This window comes from Myotis yumanensis, unplaced genomic scaffold (genome assembly GCF_028538775.1).
Source record: "Myotis yumanensis isolate MYYU_CA2020_CCGP unplaced genomic scaffold, mMyoYum1.0.hap1 SCAF_2, whole genome shotgun sequence".
In the NCBI taxonomy this organism is placed as follows: Eukaryota; Metazoa; Chordata; class Mammalia; order Chiroptera; family Vespertilionidae; genus Myotis; species Myotis yumanensis.
Window position 1 is genome coordinate 41,952,753 of NW_027223753.1, and position 24,991 is coordinate 41,977,743.

The window sequence follows — 24,991 nt, forward strand, 5'->3', positions numbered from 1 at the left end:
TTCCACTACATTACTTTTTAAAAAAAGTATATTATTATTGATTTCAGAGAGGAAGGGAGAGAGAGATAGAAATATCATTGATGATAGAGAATCATTATCAGCTGCCTCCTGCACACCCCACACGGGGGATCGATCGAGCCCACAACCCGGCCATGTACCCAGACCAGGAATTGAACCATGATCTCCTGGTTCATAGGTTGATGCTTAACCACTGAGCCATTCTGGCCGGGCTGCATACTTTTCTTTGTAAGCAGGTATTTGTATATTCCTCCAGAAATGTGGGTCTCTATACTAGCACAATGCAGGTATTCCCAAGCTTTGGTATTTATCAGGATCCCCTGGAGACTTATTTACAGGTCTCTGAGCACAGGGAACTCCCAGAGTTTCTGAATCAATAGATCCGAGTGGAGCCTGAGGATTTGCATGTCTGACATGTTCCTTGTTCCCTTGTGATGCTGAGGCTGTTCTGCCTAGAGTCCACCCTTTGAGAACCACTGATACTCTATCCTCTTTAAAAAATAATACAACTGCAAACTTGCTTTTACCTAACATAATCAGTATTTTTCTTTAGCTCCTTCTTGTTTTTAACAGCTGCTTATGTCCCCTATTAATAAACATTTAAATTGTTTCCAGTGTGTTTGTGAGTATGCTCTTGCCCTTTTTTTTTTAAATGTTATAATGGACCTTTTTGTATATATTTTTTTAGGTGAGACGACTAATAAATTCTTAGAAGTGAAACTGTTGGGTAAAAGGGTAGATTTTGAAAATGGGCAGATATTGACAAATTGTTCTAAAGAAGATTCATCCAATTACTATCCCACTAAAAGTGTATGACACTATTTTCTCACACTCTTGCCAGAGTGGGAATTATAAAAAAAAAATTTAATTTTTGCCAATTTGTTGTAAAATTGTATCTCAGTATTGTTTTGATTTGTATTTCCTACCTTATTGGTGAGGGGAAAGGTTCATATGTATTCATTGCATTTATTTTTTCTGTGAACTGCAAGTTTTTGTTCTTTGCCTCGTAGGAAGAGGGAACAAACAGTATGAAAGGTGTCAAACCTCTGACGGGTTGCTAATACTTTTGAAGGGTTGCAGTATCAGGGGTTGCAGTCAGGGAGGGAGACAAAGGGGTAATGGAAACAGGGGGGGGGCAGGGACAGAGGGAAGGAGGGAGGGAAGGTTAGAGAGGCAGGCAGGGCCAGAGCTTTGAGGTCTTGTGGGCCAAATAAAGATCTTGGGCAGAAGCATCTTTGGTGGTGGCTAAGCCTAGACTGTAGCTCTTGGTAATTTTGACAGGGTGTCTCTGTGTGTGGCATGGCAGACTGTCCATTCTCCAAGTCTATTGTTTAATCTTCAAATAACCTTGGGTCTTAAAGCCCCTGGGCCATGCTTCGTAAATAGGTAAACACGAGAATAGGCCAAAGACCTCAGCCATCGTCTGGCGGGGCGTCGTCTCTGGGAAGGGGTTTCTGTGTGGGGAATGGATTGTGTTGCTCTTCCTAATACTGCCCTGAGCCCTTCCTGACAGCAGTCATTAAGGTCGGTGGTTTTTCAGTTCTTTTAATTTGAGTGGCTTTCTGGGAACAGCTGTGGATGCTGGCCAATATGCTAATGATAACGGCATTGCTTTGAAGGTCTGGTTAGGTCTGTAGAAAATCATTTCATAGTTAACTGGATCAGCAAATCAACAGCAGCCCCTTGGAGAAGAAAGTGACAGAGGGAGAGACAATACACATGCAGAGTAGGGCAAAAGTAGGCTTACAGTCGTCATTTGGAAAATAATATAATCATTCATAAATAGTAATACAAAAATAAACTGTTTCAGCCCTAACCAGTTTGGCTCAGTGGATAGAGCGTCATCCTGCGGACTGAAGGGTCCCGGGTTCGATTTCAGTCAAGGGCATGTACCTTGGTTGCGGGCACATCCCCAGTAGGGGGTGTGCAGGAGGCAGCTGATCGATGTTTCTAACTCTCTATCCCTCTCCCTTCCTCTGTAACAAATCAATAAAATATATTTTAAAAAAATGAAAACTATGAAAGGTTTTTTTCTTAAAAAAATAAGATAAAATAAACTTTCAGGTTCTCACACCTGTAAACCTCTTTTGCCCCATCCCGTATATTTAAATATTTCAGAATTCAAAGAGAGGTGAGGGACTCATGTTTCAAAAAGAAGAGTCCATGCAATAATAAATCACTGCTTATAATTTTCCCTGCTGTGGGCTTAGCTGTGTAATTGGCATATTGGGGTTAAAATATACTGACTTTGCACTTAGAAGCAGGCCACCAGCCCTCGCCCTCTTTGTGTCTGCTCTGCTATCTTCCTGTTCCCAGAGTCCTGGCAGGAGAGTGACCATCGGGTTCAAATCTGGCTTTTAGTGGACTCAGGGTTTGTCAGAGATAGACGGCCTTGCACAGGGGGTCCTGGGCTCGCTCTCCATCTCCCTTCTCCCCTCCACACATGTGCCTGTGGAAATGGGGTCCTCGGTCAAGGAGGTAGAGCGTCCCAGGGGAGGGGCATGGTGCTTTACACAGAAGAGAGGTTTGCTGATATTGCTTCTGGAACTCTCCATGGACAGAGAGTCCTTCGAGGCTTTTTATTTTTAAAAGGTATTTGATTATTTAATATAGGGGTGGGGAACTTTTTTTTTTCCTGCCAAAGGGCCATTTGCATATTTATAACATCATTTGTGGGCCATACAAAATTATCAACTTAAAAATTAGCTTGCTATATTTGGTCAAACATTTAATTAACTCACCCCCAATGCCATGGCAGAGCCAGACCAAATGATATAAGGCCCATGGGCTAGGTGTTCCCCACCCCTGATTTAATACAACCTAGTAATTCCCCTTCTACTCTATCACACTATACCGTGCTTACCTGTGAGGACAATGAAGCAGGGGACAGAACATTCTCAGTTGGTCCCGGTGCTTCCTACCGTAGCATTTATAGTGCCATAGGGGTGTTTATTAATCCGAGCGTGGAGAAGGCGTTTCCAATCACTGAGTGACTGAGCAGGCTTCCCAGGATAAGCAGACATGGAAGGGTTTCCTGAGTGTGTCCACCATGAAGGCAGCTTGTTAGTGTGGAAATCCAGGCCACTGTGGGGTAGCAGCAGGAGTCCTGCTGGGACTCAGACCTCCTTCCTCTGGGCTTTGTGGCCATCACTGGGTGTTGACCCTCTCAGGATTTGTGTCCTCACCTGTAATGGGAGCAACGGCACATACCTTGTACCCGTGGGTTCCCTTTTGCCTTTCTGTGCAAAGAGGCTACCTCAGCATGGCAGGATAGAGAGCTTGGAAGGCAGTATAACAAGTGAGGAGGTTTGTGTTTTTTACCACTGAGGTTGGAAAGGGGAGAGTAAGCAGGGTTTTCTAGAAGAGGACTTAGGAGATTCAAAGTTTTCTTTGCTCTCAGGTGCTGTCTGCTGTTGGAGTTTGGGGACGTTATTTGAGGAGTCAGATCTTCCACCCACGGTTTCTTTAGGGCCTGCACTGTGCATTTGACCTCAGCATGGCTAGATTTTGTATTTTCTTGGTGTCAACTGTTATGCCATCGCCGGTGTGACTCTTTCTTGGAGGGTGGCAGTTTTTGATCACAATCCAGGACTGGTCTTTTTTTGTTTGTTTTGTAATAATGGAGCCCAGGCCTTGGCCATTTACACCTTTTTAAATACTGAGTTTCTGATGGCTCTGTTGCCTCCTGCATCCCCCTACCAGGGCTTGAGCCCACAACCTGGGCATGTGCCCTGACTGGAAATTGAACCAATGACCTCATGGTTCCTGGGCCGATGCTCAACCACTGACCTACACTGACTGGGCAGGACTGGCTCTGTTTTGATCCCTATGGCTGTCATATTGTGAGGCAGGCCAGGGGGTTGGGTGAGAAGGCATTTCCAATCACTGAGTGACTGAGCAGGCTTGGAAATCCAGGCTGGCTTCTCTGCCTTTTGAAATCCAACTTTGAATTAGAAAGTATAGCCAGCCATTCTCCTGTCTGATTTCACACTATCCCCCTTCTTCAATCACCTTGTGTTTGTCTTTTAAAATGTCCTCAGCTGCCCACTGTGGCTTAGTGGTTGAGCATTGACCTATGAACCAGGAGGTCATGGTTTGATTCCCAGTCAGGGCACATGTCCGGGTTACATGCTTGATCCCCATTGTGGGGCGTGCAGGAGGCAGCTGATCAATGATTCTCTCACATCATTGACGTTTAAATCTCTCTCTCCCTCTCCCTTCCTCTCTGAAATCAATAAATATATATTTAAAATGAAAAATACTGAGTTTCTGATTGAGTGGTTGGAAAGGTGATGAAAACTGTAAATTGGTGCATCTGTGTCTGCATTCTGTGGACAAGGGTGGAGTTGGAATAGGATGCTTGACCCCAGGAGTATGGCTAGGATTATGGCTGGGATTAGGATTAATGTGAAGGCATTGCTGCAGTTTTACTAGGTGCATTATGTTTAGCTTGAAATACATAAACTCAAGGAATCACCATTTAAATTTCAAAAATGAAATTCTTACATTAAATTGTCAATTCATAAAAATCAGAAATTATAGTGTCCAGGCATAGAAAAAGCACTTAATATTCCTTGGAATTTGAGCTGTTATATATGTTGCAAACACGTATGTATAGATAATACACATTAAAAGATTTCAGGCATCCAGAAGTGATTTGGTGTTGGACGGGAAGATTGGCACATAATAATAGTCCTAATAATTGCTACCATTTATTGAGCATGTACCATACATACATCAGGCACTGTGCTAGGCATCTTAGTTACATAACCTCAGTTAATCTTTCAGAGAATACTGGGAGATGGTAGCCTTTCACTTTAAGAGAAAAAGCACCTGTCAGCAATCTGCACTTTTTCTTCCGTGTGTATTGTTGAAAAAGCCAATGAGATAGCCCGTTACTAATGCCATATGAGCTCTTTCCTGCCACTGTGAACTTTCTCATCATGTTAGAGCATATGAGGTTTGTTTAAAGTGGTATTGAGTTCTTCATGTTAAAAAGACTGAAGGGGACGAGCTTACTTTGCGTATGTTTTTCTTCCCAAACTTACCAACCCCCATTGTAATATAACTAACTAAATAAATCATGCAGGACTCCTGTACAGGAGCTCCCAGCAAAGTCTAAAGATCAAAGTTGAAAGAGGATAGATATTGAGCTCCCTCCCAGATACCTGGGACACTGTGTCTGTGGACACAGCCACCACATTTATCCTGGAGGAGTGGCTCTTTTAAGAAATAGAACTGAAGGTAAGCTCATCACCTCCAGAAGTTTGTTGTCTTTGGAAACAGTATTATAACTATTAGGGGGAAAGAAGGAGAAAAAAAAATAAGGGAACAACCTCTCAATGATTGGTTTTCAACGCAGTATTTGCAGCATTGACCCCCCTTCTTAGAATTGCTGAAATAGTTTTGTAAAGAATAGCCTCCATGTCCAGATCTCTCTCCTTTTTTCACACTGCATTTGAGCAGCTTGCACACTGGTTGAAGAATCAGCCGTGAGGTCTGTGGTTTCCTGTGCACATTTCTAATAATATTTATACAGGCTCTTACTTAATGAACCGTATAAATATTTATCGTAAGAACCATCTTTTGATGATGAATAGGGGCTAGAAATCAGTCCAGTTTATGCTGGGGGCTTGGACAGGAGGCTTTGCTGCCCTTTGAAGCATTGTGTGGGCTGAGAAGTTAGGGATGGCTCAGGACTTGTGTGCAGCGCAGCTTGAGTTTCTCTCCAGTATTTTTCTTTCTCTTGGCCTCCACCATCCATGTCCTTATTGCTCTCTGCCTGACCACTCTCTCCATCTCCCCATCAGCTTTTCTCCTCATCTTTGCCTAGAAAGAATGAGATGGAACCATTCATAAATTGCGCTTTGGAGCCTCACCGACTCAGCCTCCAATCCCAGCTCCTCTGCTTCTGTGCTCAGTGACCTTCAACAGCTTTATTGTGGAGAACCTCAGTCTCCTTTACTGGAGAATGGGCTCATGGTGCTTATCTCACATGGTTGTTAGAAAGATGGCATGAAATCACATGGGTGATTTGCAGAGCAGAGCTTACTACGTGCTAGTTGTTGCTGCATTTGTTGGAGAAGTGATCAAAGGACTTGTTTTTAACTTTAGGTTGGTGTTGTGGAAAGAGCCCTAAGACTTACCCTAAGAGACTAGGGTTCGAATATGGGTGTTTACTGCTTGTGTGACTTGGGGCACATTTCCCCATCCCACTGAGGTGGCAAATGGGCACACATTCACCAACGTGATTGGGTTCTAGTCAGAAGAGGTTCACACGTGTGAACGTGCCAGACACACAGCAGGGCCCTAATCCTTTAAAAACATTTAGAAAAGGGAATAATGTTTTCCATCTTGCAATGACTTTATCTTTTGAGCCCCAGAGGCACTGGCATACAGTTTGGAGTCCAGGACACCCGGCAGATGGGTCTTATGACCCAGGAACAAAGGGCACAGAGTGAGCGGGAAGGCAAGGAAAACCCTTCGGCAGAGTTTGTGTAACTCCCAGGGTTGAGTTTCAGGGAAGCTGCCCAAAGGCTTGAACCTCTCTGCCTCCCTGCTTTCAGGGTCCAGGTCTGGAAGCAATCAGCAGAGATCACTTAAAACTATAATAATGGAAAACGTGGTGAACCCGAAATATTTAATTAGGATCTATTTCTTAGAAAAACATGAACTGGGAGGTGTGAGCGAGCCATGCTGGGAAGGTAGGAGCCCTTGTTCCTGTGGGTTTGACTCTTCCTGACTGATCCTTGGTGATACGGTCTAGAAATGATGGTTTGCCAGAGAGAGGCAGCATGGCGTGGGGCGGGGTCCGCCTCTGAAGGTGGACAGCCGAGCTCTGAGTTGGCCTATCTGAGACAAAGTAGGCAGGGCCCCCCAGCAGAGCCCTTGGCCATTTGCTAAATGGAGGGGTATCAGACGGGGTAGCATCCTGAGAAAACGGTAGGGACTGTGGAGGCAGAGGGAATTGATCGCTGTCAACTCAATGACTTACTAGTTACATGACATATTGGAGTAAATTACTTTCCCTGTCCACGACTCACTTACCTTATCTGATTATGTTCAGGGGTTAGTGTCAGAGTAAAGGGGGAATGCATAAAAAACCCCCACAAAACTGGGTGTCAGACTTGGGATCTCTGTATATATTCATATATATATGTCACTGAAAGTGTATTGAGGACGGTGTGTTCAACTCCCCTGTGAAAATTTCAATAAGGTGTTCCACAGGCTATTTCTGAAAATCCCATGATTTTTCTTTGAAAGGCAGGCATTAGGAGAGAGTTCACGTTCAGTTCAGTATGTGAGTGAGTTCAATAAGTCCTCAATGCAAACAAGATGAATTTTGGAGGATTTCCATGGCAGATATTAATAGGTGCCAACCATGGTCATAGAAATATCTCAAAAACATTACCATGGAATATATATTTTATGATTTACACAGATCCTGAGGAAAATCGCCCCAGTAAATTAGTTGTCTTAATATTGTTGTAAGTACTTTTTTAAAAAAAATTTGTTTTATGGAATTGTTTGATTTTTTCTGTAGAATATTTTCAAAATAAATTCCAATTTTAGAATAGTTAAAAAAAAAAGTGGTGATGTAAACAAACTGCTTAGCACAGCATCAGATCCACAGTTAACATGGCACCTTTGATTATTTCCCTAAGGACAGGTGTTAAAGGTATCCACTGAGTCACACAGTGACTTGTTGGGTTCCTGCTGTGCCAGGCACTGGGCTAAGGGGACAGCCCTGATCCCAGCAGCAGTGGAGTGAACTGGTTAATTAACCAGGTGAGGTGAGGGCTCCCCTGAAGGGTGGACCCTTTCCTGTTTAGCGAAGAGATGGATCTAAACACCAGAACTGCATAGTAGGAATCCGCCTCCTTGGATTTTACTGGAAATAAATCAGTATGTCTGGATGGTGGGTGGTAAGATGGTGTACTCCCTGTAGAGGAAGAGAGAGTCAAAGGGAGGGGCCCAGGCGTGAGGACGTGGGCCACTCCCCTGGGAAGCCACCCTGGGTGGGATCTCATTTGGGGTTGGCAGGAGTGGAGACAATTCTGGATGGTGGCTAATCAGGTCTGTGTCAGCAAGAATGTTTGTATCGATGCTTCATTTTCTGTTGATTCCTTGTTTCTCCCTGAAGTGCTTAGAGTAGTCTTTGGAATGTTCTAGCCAAGGGCAGCGAGGTGTTGATATGCTAAGATCAGTGTTAGGGAGCAGCACCCTGGGGCCCTTCATAGTGAAGGCTGTGGGAAGCTAAGAGAAGGAAGCCCAAGCGAAGTAAGATGTGTGTGTGAGAGCAGTGGGGAGGTGGGCCAGCTAGCTTGGCCAGCCTTCGTCCTTTTCGAAGATAAAGACACTGAGGAAGCTCTGGACTGGGGCACTGTCCTATTGTGTCCATCACTGTATCCTGATTTCTGAGCAGGGTGCCTGACACAGTCCGGATTTCTTCAAATCTCATATATCATTCATTGCAAGATGCATCATTATTGCTTTTACCACTAAGAAAGAAAAAATGCTACCAATTAATTGTATGATGCCATTGATTGTCAGATTCACTCTGATTTTGCAGAAGATAAATGTGAAAAAAATGAGTGTCCCGGAATTAATAAAATGTAGCTATAAGCATCCAATAAATATTTGTAATTGGATGAATGAAGCACATGGGGATTAGAATCATGACAAAACACTACTGCATTTCAATACAATTTAGGAATGCAAACTGTATTAAAACATGAATTTATTCATCCTTGTCTTCTATTGATTCACTAATTTAGTCATTCATTCAGAAAACATTTATTGGAAACGGATTATGTACCAGACACCGTGCTAGGAGCTGGCGATATGGAAATCAATAGTTCCCCTTTTCAGGTTCAGGCCACTAAGGGAGATGGACAGAGAAATAAAAAAAGTCACAATTCTGAGTTGGTAAGTCTCCACAGAAAGTAGGGACACAGTGCCCTGGTGGCTCCAAGGGACAGAGAAAAGCAAGGAGGTGTTCCCTGAAGAGGTGATGATGGAGTGGGATCTTAAAGTGTAGGTCCGTGGTCACCAGACAGAAGGAGGAAAGAATTAGGGACGACCAGGTCTGAAGTGATGGGCAGTCGGGCAGCAGTGGGATGCACTTGGGAACCTACGAGGAGTTTTGGGATGTCTTGAGCTGGGTGTGAGAACGGGCAGGACAGGGTTGGACACAGCTGGACAGCAGGCAGAGCGAAGCTCCTGGAAGCCTGAGATATGATGCGGTGGGCCTGGGCTGTGTATCAGCCCTAAGCCAAAGGTTGCCAACCTTCCGGAGTCCTGAGGGAAGGAAGTGGATGGGGCCATGGTGATCTCTGCTTCAAACTGAGCAGCTCTGCTTTGACCTGTCTCATTTAAATTTTCTGAGACGTGGCTTGAAGAAACGATATCACTGTTGAATGAATGGAGGAATGTATGGTGTGAACACTGGTGCTGCTGGTCCTTTGGGGCTCCTGGAGGGTTGTGAGGGAGAGAAGGTGAGGAAGCAGTGGGCTGGAGCCTGAGAGTTGTTCTCTGAGGCTCCAATGAAGGTAGCAAATGTTCTTACTACAGCTTCCCCATTTCCCTCTCCACCTGCCAGCCAGCCAGCCAGCCAGCGGGGGCAGGCACCGCTGGGAAATCACTGCGATGAAGTCAGAACCAGTCGCTTTTAATGAAGCTGTTTTTGTCTGGAATAAATATCCAGGAAGCAGTAACCACACATCTGCTGGCTGGCTTCGTTTTAGTGTCCCCCAGCGTGACGTTGCCAGGAAGCATTACCTTTTTGAAGGGGAAGGGGTACAGACTGCTGCTGCCCTTGTTGAAGTGGGACTCTGGGCGCTAGGACCGCCCCGAGCTCACCTGGGGGGCTGTCACAGGTTAACCAGCGTGGCTGTCCTGGGGCAGGGGTTGGGGTAGGCTTGTTCCAGTTCTTTGAAAGCCAAATATGGACCATGAAAGCCTCTCTGAGATTTCTGTCCTGTGGGCTGATCTGACCAAAGGGACTTGGAGGGGCAATGAAGACGAAGGCATTCCGGAGTCCTCCGGTCAGATTTCCTTGTAACTCACAAGGGGTCTGTAAGGAAAACAGATTCTCTGACAGATTCCTGATCCTGTCTTCTGCGAGGCTGCTTCCCAATTCCCAGTCTCTTCATTACGGGGCCGCAGGAGGTTTGCCTCTTCTCTAAACCTGTACTGCCAGCTGTTAGAAACACAGGAAAGAGAGGAGACTCAGGAGCTCACAGACCTGAGCTGCGGATCTGGGCTGCCCCTGAGGGGTGCTGGCTACATTCCTTAACTTCTCAGAGACCTATTTCCCCATCAGGATAATGTGCGTGGTCATAATAATGTACATTTATTGTTCTTAAGCATGTGGTCTTAGCATTAAGAGAAAAGTTACGTACCTCTTGGAGCCTCACCTTGATCACCTGTCACATAGAGATTTAAATAGACTCATCTTGGCCCAGCCAGTGTGGCTCAGTGGTTGAGCGTTGACCAGGAGGTTCAATTACGGTTAGGGCACATGCCAGGATTGTGGGCTCGATCCCCAGTAGGGGGCGTGCAGGAGACAGCCAATCAGTGATTCTTTCCCATCATTGATGTTTCTTTCTTTCTCTCTCTCTCTCTCTCTCTCTCTCCCTCCCTCTTCCTTCTTCTCTCTGAAATCAATAAAAAAAAAATTTAAAATATAATCATCTTGGAGAATCCTAGTGTGGAATAGAGGGGAGGTTTGTGCTTTTCACAGTGCTTGGCACATAGTAGATGCTCAAATAATTATTTAAATGATTGATTGACTGTGTAGATGAAGTTCCTATTCAGTATTATGGCCACTGTCCTTGTTTTGACAAATTCAGTAAGAACCCTATATAATAAAGAGGTAATATGCAAATTGACCATCATGCCATAATGCCATCACAAGATGGTGGCGCGCACAGTGGGGCAGGGCCAGCGGCTGCTCTGTGCAGTCCTGAGGCAGGGCATCGGAATGGCACTCCAGGACTTGGGGCCATCTTGCGGCTCTCCAGCCATGTGGGGCAGGACTCTGGGACTAGGGTTGCTAGGGGTGGTCCCATGGCACGGGCCGGGGGGGTGGGGGCGGAGAGTGGGGGTCCTGGGTCTCATGCGATTTCGCTCCATGGTTCACTAGTAAATGCATATCTGTTATCTCCATATTCTCAATTCTCCTATAATCCTTTATTTACCTTTATAGCACTTTTCTCTTGATATCATGAATTTGCTTAAATAATCATACAGTTCATAAATGTTTCATGTCTGACCCCCTCCCAAGCATGGAAATTCCGTGTCTGTGGTGATGCCTGTCTTGTTCACTCACCACCTAGCTCATGCCTATTACTGTACTATTAGCACCCAACATTTTTGGGGGTGAATAAGTAGTAGAAGACCATGAGTTCGTTAGCTGCACCCCTTTCATTTCCACTTTCCAGAGGTCTTGTGTCTGACTTTGCAGAACTGCTTGGTCTTCATGTGGTTTTGCTTTTGATAGGCCGAGGGAACGCCATGCCTGGTGGAGATCAGGAACCAGGACGCTACTACGTGGGTGTGGATGTCGGGACAGGCAGCGTCCGTGCGGCTCTGGTGGACCAGAGGGGCACCCTTTTGGCTTTTGCGGATCAGGCGATTAACAAGTGGGAGCCTCAGTTCAACCATCACGAGCAGTCCTCCGAGGACATCTGGGCCGCGTGCTGCGTTGTCACAAAGGTAAGACCATAGTTGCGGCGCTCTCTCCTTGCATGTGCTTCCCTGCTCCTACCTGCTGAGTGTGTGCCGTGTGTCCACCTGGCACCAGGGACAGTGTTGGTGTAACTTCAGACATAGGCCTGGCCTTGCAGGAGCTGACAGTCTAGCAGTGACAGAGACCAACAGCCAGTCAAAACAGGACATGATAGGTGGTGAGAGCGAAGTGACTGTGGCTGGTGCTGAGGAAAGGGTTACCTCTAAGATGCACCTACACTGAATTTATCTGAGAGGCTTAAAGTAGACAGGCCAGAGGATAGGAACATGCAGGCATAGCATGGTCAGGTGTGACCTAAGGTGGAAGAGGTCACTGGTAATTATCGCTAACATCTGTGCTTCATGTATCTAACATATTGCCTTCCTTGCCATTAAGGAAATTGCCAATGTGATACAAAACATGTTAACATGGATTATGTAGTTGAATCTTCACAAGGAGGCTGGACTGTAACCTACACACTCTGATTCCAGCACTGCACCCTTAGTCACTGGACTGACCAAGCAGACAAGTGAAGGGAACCTCATTTTGGTCAGCGGGAACAGCATGTGCAAAGGCACTGTGGCATGAGAATGCAGTGTGCTTTGAGAAAGCAAGGAAGTTGGGCAAATGAGGAGCAACTCAGTATGCTAGGCCAGTGGTCGGTAAACTGCGGCTCGCGAGTCACATGCAGCTCTTTGGCGCCTTGAGTGTGGCTCTTCCACAAAATACCGACTTCTGTGCATGGGCCACGAAGTTTCAATCGCACTGTACATGCGCGCCTGCACTTCTGTGCATGGGCCACGAAGTTTCAATTGCACTGTACATGCGCGCCCGCATGTGGTATTTTGTGGAAGAGCCACATTCAAGGGGCCAAAGAGCCACATGTGGCTCACGAGCCGCAGTTTGCCGACCACTGGGCTAGGAAGATGTTCGCCTTGCGGGCCTTGATTGGAGTCAGCTTGCTGGCTTGGGGAAGGAAGTGATGCTGGCCAATACTTGTTCATTTTTAGTTTCATTTGACTATTCAGTTTTATATCCTGGTGATCAGAAACAACAGAGATTCTTTTCTCCTTATTTTTCAGAGGGAAAAATGAAGTCCTAGGTCCTCTCTTCTCCTCCTAGTTTAGTTCCTTAAATATTCATGAAGGGCTTGGCAATTTACAGATGGACAATTCACCATTCTATCCGTATTGATCAGTCTGTTTAAACTTTAATGAGCCCTGGGCTCCTGTTAGTGCCCCCGGAGAAGATGGCAGAGAGAGGAGGTGGGGGTGGGCGGCGCTGGAGCAGTATAGGAATAAAAGAAGGCACATCTTCTCTTCTGCCTGTTTAATTTTCCTCCTCCTTCCCCCTCAGCCCCATCTTGGTGAGAATCTTCTACTTATTGCCCTTGGGCCTCCTTTGTTCTTCTAACATATAGCCTTCCTTGCCATTAAGGAAATTGTCAAGAAGAAAATATAATCCCCCGATGAAAAGCTACTTTAAAAAAGGTCTGCTCTTGCCGAAACCGGTTTGGCTCAGTGGATGGAGCGTCGGCCTGTGGACTGAAGGGTTCCAGGTTCGATTCCGGCCAAGGGCATATACCTGGGTTGTGGGCACGTCCCCAGTAGGGGGTGTGCAGGAGGCAGCTGATCGATGTTTCTCTCTCATCGATGTTTCTAACTCTCTATCTCTCTCCCTTCCTCTCTGTAAAAAATCAATAAAATATATTTAAAAAAAAAAAAAAAAAAAAAAAAAAAAAAAAAAAAAAAAAAAGGTCTGCTCTAAGTACAGCGTGGTTTAATGGCAGATTTTAATCATCTCCCAGTGGCAGCCAACTCACTATGTGTGGGCCCCGTAGCCACATGAGTGCTGTGGGCATTGGTCCTCAGCGAGGCTCTCTCACTGCAGCAAACCTGGATGGAGCTGCTCCCCTCCTTAAGGAGGGAGGCATCTGTATATTAGCAACAACCACAGAGCACTGATTCTGGAGCCAGACTGCCTGTATTGTCGTCCCAGTTCCAACGTTTATTAGCTTGTCATCTTGGACAAGCTACGTAAGGTTTCTTGCAGGAATTTCCTAATCTGTAAAATGGGAATGGTCGTTGTACCTCTCTCTCAAGGTCTGTGGTGAGGATGCAATGAGCTGATGCATATGCACTGCCATTGCAGTGCCTGGAAATGAGTAAGCACTTTTTTCCTGTGGCGATGAGGATGAGGAGAACAGGAATGAGGGGAATGGATTTGTAAGACAAAATGTATTTGAAAGTCAAAGTCAGTTAGGAAGGCACCTCATAGGAACAGTCACTATCCCCCTCCTGGTTAGGGATCTTTCTATGTAAGATGTTGAGAAGCACTGGGCGAGGGCAGAGTGCAACATAAAATCCATTTTGACTTGGTGGCTCTGTTTTCTCAAGGACGTTAGAAAGCTAAGAGCTTGAGATCAGTTGCACTACGTCCTTCTCCCTAAGTCATTCACTTGGTTTTCCCCATAGTCAAGTTAATAGAACAACAACAATAATCACAATAGGATGGTGATGATGATAATGGCAGCTAACATTTCTTGGGCACTAACTAGGTTCCAGGTACTATGCTATCATCCTCATCCAGGTATCTTATACAGTGGGGCCTTGACTGACGAGTTTAATTCGTTTCCTGATGGAGCTCGTAACTCAAATTACTCGTATGTCAAATCATAAAGTGAACGAGTGAGACATGTGATGCTGGGCTGATGTTGTGGCGTTCACTGTGACGTTCGCTGCGCCAACTAGTGGTGGGGTATCTGAAGCTGGCTCATAACCCGAATTTTAGTTTGCAACTCAAAGCAAAAAATCGGCTGAGAGACGGCTCGTATCTCGAAAAACTCGTTAGTCGGGACACTCGTAAGTCAAGGCCCCACTGTATAAGGGAAGCTTAGGTATCACTTCATTTTATCTGTACGACAGCCTCTCTTTTTTTTTAAATATCCTCACTGAAGATATTTTTCCATTGATTTTTAGAGGGGGCGAAAGGGAGGGGGAGAGACAGAGAGAGAGAGAAATGTCGATGTGAGAGAGACACATCAATTGGTTGCCTCCTGCACATGCCCCCACCTGGGGCGGGGGATCAAGCCTGCAACCCAGGTACATGCCCTTGACTGGAATCGAAGCCGAGATCCTTCAGTTGCTCTATCCACTGAACAAAACCAGCTAGGGCTGTACGACAACCTCTTGGTGTAGTTTTTATTATTCTCTGTTTTGGAGCAGGAAGAAATGAACTTTGATGAGGTTACGTAACCAGCCCAAGGTCACATGACTAATATGCACTCCACCCCTACCTTCTGCCCTTTGCCTTTCTTTCCAGCCTCCTCTCACCCTGCTAGGAAATGTATGAAGCCACCTGAAGTATTTTGAATTAGCCACTCACTGTGTGGGGAACCTTGAGCTTCCTGTGATTGTTGTACTAACTACATTGAATTACGAGTGCCTTTGCCTGGCTAGCTGCTCATGCGGAATATGTGTGCAGCCCGAGCAGGGGTGATCTCCTGTTTATCTGTATTTCTCCAGAGTTCCTCTCTTGTAAGATGCTCAGTTCATATTTGTTGAGTTTGCCAATGAATGCAATGTCTCTGTTTTCATGATCTGGAATGTTCTTCTCTCACCTCCTTTACCTGCCCAACTCCTTGGTATCTTACAAGGTGAGTTTAAGTCTTGCTTCCTCCTGGGAGCCTTCCTAGATGACTCCTGACCAGTTCTTCCCTCGCTTGTCAACCGCAGAGGAAAGAGAGGGTGAGAAGGCCTGCTGCCTCAGAGTCCACCATCTTCATGTGTCTCGTTACCTGGCCCTTATCAGATTGCATTGAAGTTGGTGACTTGTTTGGTCTCTTTTAAACCATGAGCCTAGCTCTTGGAGAGAATTGTCCTTGTATCCCTAGCACAGGGGTGGGGAACCTTTTTCTGCCAAGGGCCATGTGGATATTTATAACATCATTGGTGGGCCATACAAAATCATCAACTTAAAAATTAGCCTGCTTGCCAAATCCAGTTTGGCTCAGTGGATAGAGCGTCGGCCTGCGGACCGAAAGGTCCCAGGTTCGATTCCGGTCAAGGGCATGTACCTGGGTTGCGGGCACATCCCCAGTGGGAGATGTGCAGGAGGCAGCTGGTCGATGTTTCTCTCTCATCGATGTTTCTAACTCTCTGTCCCTCTCCCTTCCTCTCTGTAAAAAATCAATAAAATATATTTAAAAAAAAAATTAGCCTGCTATATTTGGTCAAACATTTCAGCAATTCAGCCCTGAAGCCTTGGCAGGGCCAGATCAAATGATTTCTCCACCCGGCCCTAGCATCCAACACATGGCCCAACACAGATTTTGTGCTCAATAAATGGTTGTTGAATTAGTGTTACTTAGAGTTAAAAACAGACAATTAAAAAAAGTTCTGGTGTCCCTCATCGTAACTCTGTGAGATGGATTGCCATTCTTCTTATTTGATACCTGAAGATAATGAGGCTCTGAAACTAACAAGTATTAGAGACGGGACCAGATCCCTAGTGAGACGGCTTCAGATCCTCTTCTCTCTTCTCCACTGGGATTGAACAAACCAGCCAGGGCTATTTATAATTTTTTTAAAAATTAACAGTTGACATGTAATATTACATTAGTTTCAGGTGCAAAACATAGTTATTAGACATTTATGTACCTTAAAAAGTGCTCACCCCAATAAGTCTAGTACCCATGTGATACCATACATAGTTATTCCAATATTATTGACTACTAGAGGTCTGCTGCATGAAATTCATGCAAGGGGCTTGGCCCTTGCAGCCCCTTGAAGCCCCGGCTGGCCCTTGCAGCCCCAGCTTCATCCGGAAGGTCGTCCGGATGGTCGTTCTGCTGTTCGGTCTAATTAGCATATTAGCTCCATGTTATATAGGATATTACTTATGCTCTACTTATATCCCTGTGACTATTTTTATAACTGATAGTTTGTACCTCTTAATTCCTTTCACCTTTTCACCCATCTCCCTAACCCATATTCATATCCATTTGATTGTCATACAAGTTGGATAGGGAAGGGGTTGTTGTTCCCATTTTACCTTTGAAAAGAAAAACTGATACTCAGAGACTTAACTGACTTCCCCTAAGTCACCCAGGGCAGGCAATAGGTGATGAGCCTGAAATCAGATAGGATAATTCTGTGTAGCTCTCCACATCTCTCCATTTCCAACACAACATACCTTCACCTTTTGTCTAGATTCGTGGGAGAACCTAACCCATTTCCTCATGTATGCCCTTTCCCTTCCAGTCCATTCTTGTTCTTGGAGGTGGACGATTCTTTTTTTTTTTTAAGATGCTAACCTGATCATGTTACTCTTTTGCTTACGACTCTTCAATACCATTTGGATAGAACTGAAATTCCTTCACATGGCCTTCGGCCCCTCATGGCTTGGTTTCACCCTCCTTTTCTGTCTCCTCTCACGATGCCTCTCTCAGCTCTGAATCCCAGCCACTCTCTCCTGCCACGTCCTCAGCATGCGGTGCTCCCTCCAGCCTCAGGACTCTCACACACGTGCTTTCTTCTCCCCGCCCACTGCTCATCCTTAGATCCACACTATCAAATGCAGTACTCACTAGCCACGTGTGGCCACTTGAGTTCATTACAATGAAATACAATTTATTTATTTATTTATCTATCTATCTATCTATCTATTTATTTAAAGTGCAATTTAAAATTCGGTGTCTCAGTTGCACTAGCCATGTTTCAAGTGCTCAGTAGCTATTTGGCTGGTGGCTACTGTGTTAAACACACAGAGCTGATCCTTTCCCATGGCAGAGAGTTCCGTGGGCTCTGCTGCGCTGCCTTTCAGTCCGGAAGTTGGGTCTTCAAGGAAGGAACCTTTCCTTGCCCAATATCACCTCCAGATTGAGTCCTGTTCTATTTGCAAAATGTTTTCACAATATCTTATACTTTTCCTTTCTAGAACTTTACATGGTTGATGAATCATTCACTCTTTGATTAATATCAAATAATAAAATAATTGCATAATCAAATAAAACAACAAAATAAATAATAAAGCCATTCATTTTGGGGGTTAATATCTATTTTCCCTACCAGATTTTATGTTTCAGGAGGGCAGACCTATCGTTTGCTCACCCAGGTCCTAACATACAGTAGACTCAGGGAGTGTAAGAAAATGAGTGATTAAAGAAATTGGGACCTCCCTACTCCCAATCAGTGGAGAAAGTTTGAGGAAGGATGTAGGCCTAAACATGACTCTGGGGAACTCTTAAGAGAGGACGTTCAGAACCAGGGAATAGCGTGGGCAGAAGTGCGAGATGGTGATGTCAAGGAGCCAGCCCTGGAGCAGATGGGCTCTAGCAGGAGGAAGAATGGAGACTGGAAGTGATGGTAGGGGCCCACCTGGCTAGCTGGTTCTGAGGCCCATAAGGGAGCTTTTCCAGAATCATCCAGAGTTTCAGTGTGACCCGTAGCAGATTCAAGATGGCTTGCAGGGGACAGGCACTACATTCATGGATGCCAGTTAGAGGCAGCATGATTCTTCTAATGAAGTTCTGGGGGCCGAGATTCCTTTGAACTGTCAGCTCCGGGAGGCCTGTGTCCTGCATGCTGGCGTGCACAGGTGCTTAATAATACCTGCTGTACAATGAATGGAGGGATTAGAATGTTGGTGGAGGAATAAGTAGGAGGGGGAGGATTGAGAGACTTTGGAAGAAAGATCTAACAGGATTTGGTGAACAGTGGAGAGGAATGAGGTAGAGGCAGTTTCAGAGTTTCTGTTCTTGGAAGAATGTTGGTGTCACTGACATAAAAGGCAGTGTTTGGTCTATATTTCCCCACCTTATCTTTAAGGGACAACACCACCCCTCAGCTAGGATGCTGTGTAGACGATGGTCCACAATCGGCTTGATCCATTTTCAGAGTCCCTAGAGGAGATTTTGTCAGATCGAGAGCCCCCAGGGGCCTCACAGGTAACAGACAGCCACACAAGCTGCATTATGCCTCAATGCTGTTCCCACCTCTGGGCCTTCCTTTGCACTGGCTGTTTCCTTCCTGGAACACTTTCTCCAGATTTCCAAACGGTCTGCTTCTCAGGTTCTTCCAGTGTTTCCTCAAATCTCACCTTCTCAGCAACCGCCTCTTCCTTCTCCAGCATTCCTGATCCCCGAGGTATCACTTTCTTGTATACTATACATACACTTTATAATTTATTTGGTTTATTAGCTGTTATCTATCCCTATTAAAATATAATCCCCAAAAGAACAAGGAATTAAAAAATATAATTTGCTTTCCATTGTTTCCCAAGTACCCAGAGGAGTTCACAGCCTGACCCTAGAAGAGGCCTGATTATATTTGCCGATTGACAGAATGAGTAATTGAATTGTTTAGGCAACAGGGAGCAATGGGCCTGAGGGAACCAGCGATCAGGGATTGCATAGCCCCACACATGCCCCCAGAGCTGACAAAGGCATTCCCATCAAGATTTAAAAAAACACAGGACCAGCCACACAGAACTCTATTGCAAGCTGGATTCTGTCTGTGGGCTCCAGGCTTCGACCCAAATAGAGCTCAAGATAAAACCAGGTATGCCTCTGACCTTCCAGCTCTTTCTTTGGAAACCTCTGCCTCCCCACCAATATGGCAGAGCCTGCTGATCTAAAACACATGCAGGGTTGAACTGGTTCCCACAGTCAGAACAAAGCGATGTACAACCCCTTCTCCAAATATTTGTTTGCTGCCCCATAGCTACGAGTTGACAGTTGCTAGACATGGACCAGGTTACCAAACCAAGTTGCCGTAATCTCCTTCTCTGGAAATTCTTTAGAAGAGCAATGTGCTTTCTCTCTAGCCAGGGAAATTCCCTTGATGCCAAGGCATTGGAGAGAGTTTACTAGACTGCTTTCTTCTTCCATTAATAACAGCGTAGAAAAGAATCCTTAGGTCAGCAGGTCAAGTCCCAGGGGCCTTCTGGGCAGCGTGACCCTGACGGCCTTGATTCTGGGATGTTGTAGGTGGAGGTGGGGTTGTAGGGTGGGGTGGTCTCACTCTTGGGTAAGCATGATCATAAGGCATTTCCATATAAGACTGGGGAAATAAGAGTGGCTGCCCAACAAATCAGACGTAAATGCATGTCACAGTTCTTCCAGTTCCTGGTGATAGGTTTCTGTTTTAGAGATGGAGACACGGAACCTTGGTGACCGAAAGGCCTTGATTAGAATGTGGAACTCTTCAGAGGGGATTCATAAAATAGATTTAAGAGAGTGTTTTCTTTGCTCCTACTGGAAGCTTACTCCCACCATGATTCTTAGGAAGATTTGAGTATATCCGCTCTTTTTGATCACCATTCCTTTGACTATCAGTTATATATGTGCTTACATGACAGAGAGAGCATACTACAATATAGTAAAAGCCTAAGTGACTATTAAGGCGGAATGACCAGAATGACTGGTCGCTATGATGCACACTGACCACCAGGGGGAAGACACTCAATGCAGGAGCTGCCCCCTGGTGGTCAGTGCACTTCCACAGTGGGAGCGCCACTCAGCACAGTGTCAGGAGCCTCTTCCACCTCCGCTGCAGCGCTAAGGAGCAGCGAGCTGAGGGCACAGGCCCGGCTGAGGGGACCCCCCCCCCCCCCCCCCACAGGGCTCCCAGTTCATGAATTTCATGCACTGGGCCTCTAGTTTATACATAAAAATGATTCCATCAAACATTCGGTTAATGAGGCATTGAGTGGGTTTTCCATCCTTTATTTCTTATAAAGGTTTACTGGTTCCAAAGCACTTTCAAACCAATTGACTCCTTTGATCCTCACCTGGGAAATATCTTTCCTCTCAGGGAATTGAGGCTCAGAAAGGTAATGAGATTAGTGCAGGATTAAACTGACTCACAAGTGGTGGAGTTGGAATCAGAAGGTGGCTTTCTGACACCATCTTCCCGGTTTATTTCTATTCCAAAGCTGCCTTGTGGTATTGAGTTTATCTTACCCAGTTCCTCCTTTGACTAGCTGCAGGCCTGTGAGAGATGGGCTTGCCCAGGTCAGGCCTGCACTGTCAGGGCTGGCCTATTGATTCATTGATTGACGTCCCACAAATTCAAAGATTTGAGACAGCTAATTTATTCTAATAATGGCTGATATTTCTCATGCACCAAATGACAGATGTTGGGTTAATCACCCCTTATTTTGCTGCATTTTCAGAACATCATTAGGAGATATAGGTGCAAGTAATAGCTTTGTGCAACCAAGGAAACTGTTTTTCTGGCTTCCCAAAGTCATATGACTAGTAAGTGGCAGAGCCAGGCTTCAGACTCAGATTGCACCCAGTACCATTGATCTTAACCACTATCCAGTGATTTCCAAGCCAAGATGGAAGGATGATGGACATGCCAGACAGAGGAAGCCGTGCCTATAAATGCTATGGAGATGCGGTCTGGCAAGGCCAGAGGGGGATTAGAATGGCTGGAATTGTGTTACCTGCCCTCAGTCACCCATAGCCAGAGTGGTAGAGCTAGGCTTTGAAACCAGGTATTTGCAGCTCGTTGTCATGAGGCCATGCTGCCTGACAGGGGATTGGGTTTGGTCCTCATGTTCATGTAAGTCTCAATCAGTGCAGTAAAGACAGAGGGCATTTACCTGGCACTGTGGGACAAAGGTATTGCCAGAAGTCACTAGCAAATGTTCTCCCCTAGAGCACATGCCCTCTCCACAGGGCGAGTCTCTTGGGCAACAGGAAAATCTCTGATGACATAGAGATTTGTGGACAGTATGGTGGAATAGAAAGAACGCAGGTTCAGAGTTTGAATTCTGGTTCTGCCATCTACTGGCTGTGTGACAAGAGCAATACTTGCTCCCCCCTTCCCTCCCCAGTCCTCCACTTATATTTTATGAAATGGAAATATTAGATGTATTTTCAGAGGGCTTTGTAAGGATTAAATAAGATACTGTATGTCACCCTAACCGGTTTGGCTCAGTGGATAGAGCGTCGGCCTGCGGACTCAAGGGTCCCAGGTTCGATTCCAGTCAGGGGCATGTGCCTTGGTTGCGGACACATACCCACTGGGGAGTGTGCAGGAGGCAGCTGATCGATGTTTCTCTCTCATCGATGTTTCTAACTCTCTATCCTTCTCCTTTCCTCTCTGTAAAAAATCAATAAAAAAGAAAAAAAAAAGAAAAAGATACTGTATGTAAAGTACCTGGCACATAATAGGTGCTCGATATATGGTAGCATTTTATTATTTATTGATTATTACTTGACAAATTGAATGCTTTTCTTTGTTGAAAATCTATAATTGTGTATAGCTCCTATGTGAGGAACATGGTACATAGTAAGAATTAGAATCCTAGGTTACAAGTCTGCCATTCCAAAACAGGCAAAAAGAAGAATTATGCATTTTAAATGGGGATGGACTCTTTTGGGTTGGCTTTTGTGGGATTTAAAAGGTTTTTGTCAGGTTTGAAGTTACTGGGAAATGGTAAATGTTAATGATTATGGCCACTCATGTGTTTTCAAAAAAAGAAAACCATAGAAACAAAAATAAAAATTAGAGTTAATCAATAAATCTATTATTCTACATCTTTAAAAATTGCATAATGAAGTGAAAAATCTCTGTCTCCTCCAACTGCCATTTCTGCTCTCAGAGGCAATTACCATTAACCATTTGTTGTGTATACTTTTTTGTTTTATTGTTTTTTACCTTATTGTATTGAAATGGATATCTTTCCATTTCATTTTTTTATAGCTCAGCTTTTAAAACTATATTTAACAGCTTGAGGTATAATTTACACACCATAAAATCTATTTTAAATATATAATTCAGTGATTTTAAATGTACAGAGTTGTGCAGTCATCATGCCAATCCAATTTTAGAAACCTTCTGTTACTCTAAAAAGTTCCTTATTCCTTTTCTGCAGTCAGTTCTCACCCCATAGACAGATAACTTCTTATCTATGGCCTATATTTATAGTTACTCTTTTTTAGATATTTTATATAAATGAATTCATAGAAAATGCATTAATTTGTGTCTGACTTTTTTTCACTTAACATGTTTTTAAGGTTCATTCATGTTGTTGCATATATGAGTAGTTTGTCCTTTTCTCTTGCTAAGTACTAGTCTATTGTATAGATATACCATAACTTGTTTAACCATTTGGTTAAACCATGATGGGTATTTGATTTGTTTCTAATTTTGGGGTATTATGAGTAGTGATGCTATGAATATACACATACAAGTCTATGTTTTATTTTTCTTAGATAGATATCTAGGTGTGAAATTGTTGATTTGTATAGTAAATTATGTTTAAAAACTGCCAACCTTTTTTTTTCAAAGTGGTTGTATCTTATATATCCACCAGTAGTGTATGAGGGTTCCACTTTCTCTATCACCTGAGCCAAACCAGCTGGGGCTGAGTTTTGCTTTTAAAGACATATTTGTCTAAGCCATGGTCACAAAAGATTTGCTCCTATGTTTTCTTCTATAAGTTTTATGGTTTTAACTAGAGGCCCGGTGCACGAATTTGTGCACGGGTGGGGGGTCCATCGGGGTGGCCTGTGGGGATCGGACCGAAACCTGCAGTCCAACACCGCCTGCAGCTCCTACCTGCTGCTCGCTCATTCTGGCCCCACTGCGCCTATCGTGGGCTCGCACCCAATCAGTCCTGATTGGGAGTGGTTTGCACTGCCACAGCAGCACTCGCCAGCCGTGAGCCCTGTGTCTGGCACCCTCTGAGGGGAGTGGCTTGCGGGATCGGGCCGAAACTGGCTCTCCGACATCCTCCGAGGAGTCCCGGATTGCGAGATGCCGCAGGTCAGGCCGAGGGACCCCACCAATGCATGATCGGAGCCGGGGAGGGACCGCAGGAGGGCTCCAGGGCATGTCCGGCCCCATCTCGCCCAGTCCCTACCGGGGCCAGCCGGCCGGGGAGAGATGCGGGAGGTTGGCCAGCTGGGGAGGGCCTGTAGGAGGGCTCCAGGGTATGTCTGGCCCATCTCCTTCAGTCCTGATTGGCCGGACCCCAGCAGCAAGCTAACCTACCAGTTGGGGCGTCTGCCCCCTGGTGGTCAGTGCATATCATAACGATGGGTCAACCAGTCAACTATCTGCCCCCTGGTGGTCACTGCTTGTCATAGTGAGCAGTTGAGCGGCCTTACTATCATTAGCATATTATGCTTTGATTGGTTGAACAGTTGACCGGTCACCGGATGACCTGACACTTAGCATATTAGGCTTTTATTATATAGGATTCTTACATTTAGGAATATGATACATGTTGAGTTAATTTTTGTATATGGTATGAGCTAAGTCCTTCTTTTTTTTTTTTTTTTTCATATATGGGCCTTTAGTTGTTCTACCACCATTGCCAAACAGACTGTCTTTGCCCTCATTGAATTGTTTTGGTTTCTTTATCCAATACCAATTGACCATAACATTTTGGGTTTCTTAGATTGCTTTTCTGTTCCATTAATCTATAAATTTATCCTTATGCCAGTACCACACTGACTTAGTAATGGTAGCTTTCTAGTAAGTTTTGAAATCAGTTAACATAAGTTCTCCAACTTTGTTCTCTCTTTCAAAAGTGTTTAGCTCATTTATGTCCTTTACATTTCTATGTGTTAAAAGCAGTTTGTCAGTTTCTAAAAATAATCTGCTGGGATTTTAATAGGAGTTGTGTAGAATCTGTAAACTAATTTGAGATTATCATTTTAATGATGTTGAATTTTCCATTTCATGAATATCCCCCATATTTCTCCAACTTGTAGGGTATTTTTTTTGTAGCAATGTTTTATAGTTTGTAGGGTGTAGGTATAGAACTTCTCTTAATTTATTCCTGAATGTTTTATTTTTTTGATGCTATTGTGAGTGGAATTTTTTTTTAAATATATTTTTATTGATTTTTTTTACAGAGAGTAAGGGAGATGGATAGAGTGTTAGAACATAAATGAAAGAGAAACACCAATCAGCTGCCTCCTGCTCGCCCCCTACTGGGGATCGAGCTCACAACCAAGGTACCTGCGACTCTTCAGTCTGTGGGTCGACACTCTATCCACTGGGCCAAACTGGTTAGGGCTGGAATTGTTTTCTTAATTTCAATTTTGATAACTTAGTTACTATTATATAGAAATACCATTGATTTTTATATGTTAGTCTTTTTTCCTGATTTTACTAAGCTTGCCTATTAGTTTTAGTAGCTTTTTAATTTTTTTGTGTGTGTGTTCTTTGTTATTTTTTTTTTGTAGATTCCTTAGGATTTTCTTCACCTGAAATCATG

General features: G+C 44.6%; 1 protein-coding gene across 5 annotated transcripts in view; it reads left to right on the plus strand.

Annotated features, from left to right (window-relative positions):
* FGGY (FGGY carbohydrate kinase domain containing) overlaps nt 1–24,991 on the plus strand; it is a 402,080-nt gene that overhangs the window by 13,304 nt on the left and 363,785 nt on the right. For 4 of the 5 annotated variants that reach the window (XM_070405226.1, XM_070405225.1, XM_070405229.1 and 1 more), the window contains exon 2: nt 11,522–11,736. In XM_070405226.1, the coding sequence (XP_070261327.1) occupies nt 11,536–11,736 (201 nt within the window). In that variant the 5' untranslated portion in view covers nt 11,522–11,535. Of the gene's footprint in view, nt 1–5,010; nt 5,263–11,521; nt 11,737–24,991 lie in introns of those variants that run through there. The other variant, XM_070405227.1, reaches the window with a different exon arrangement.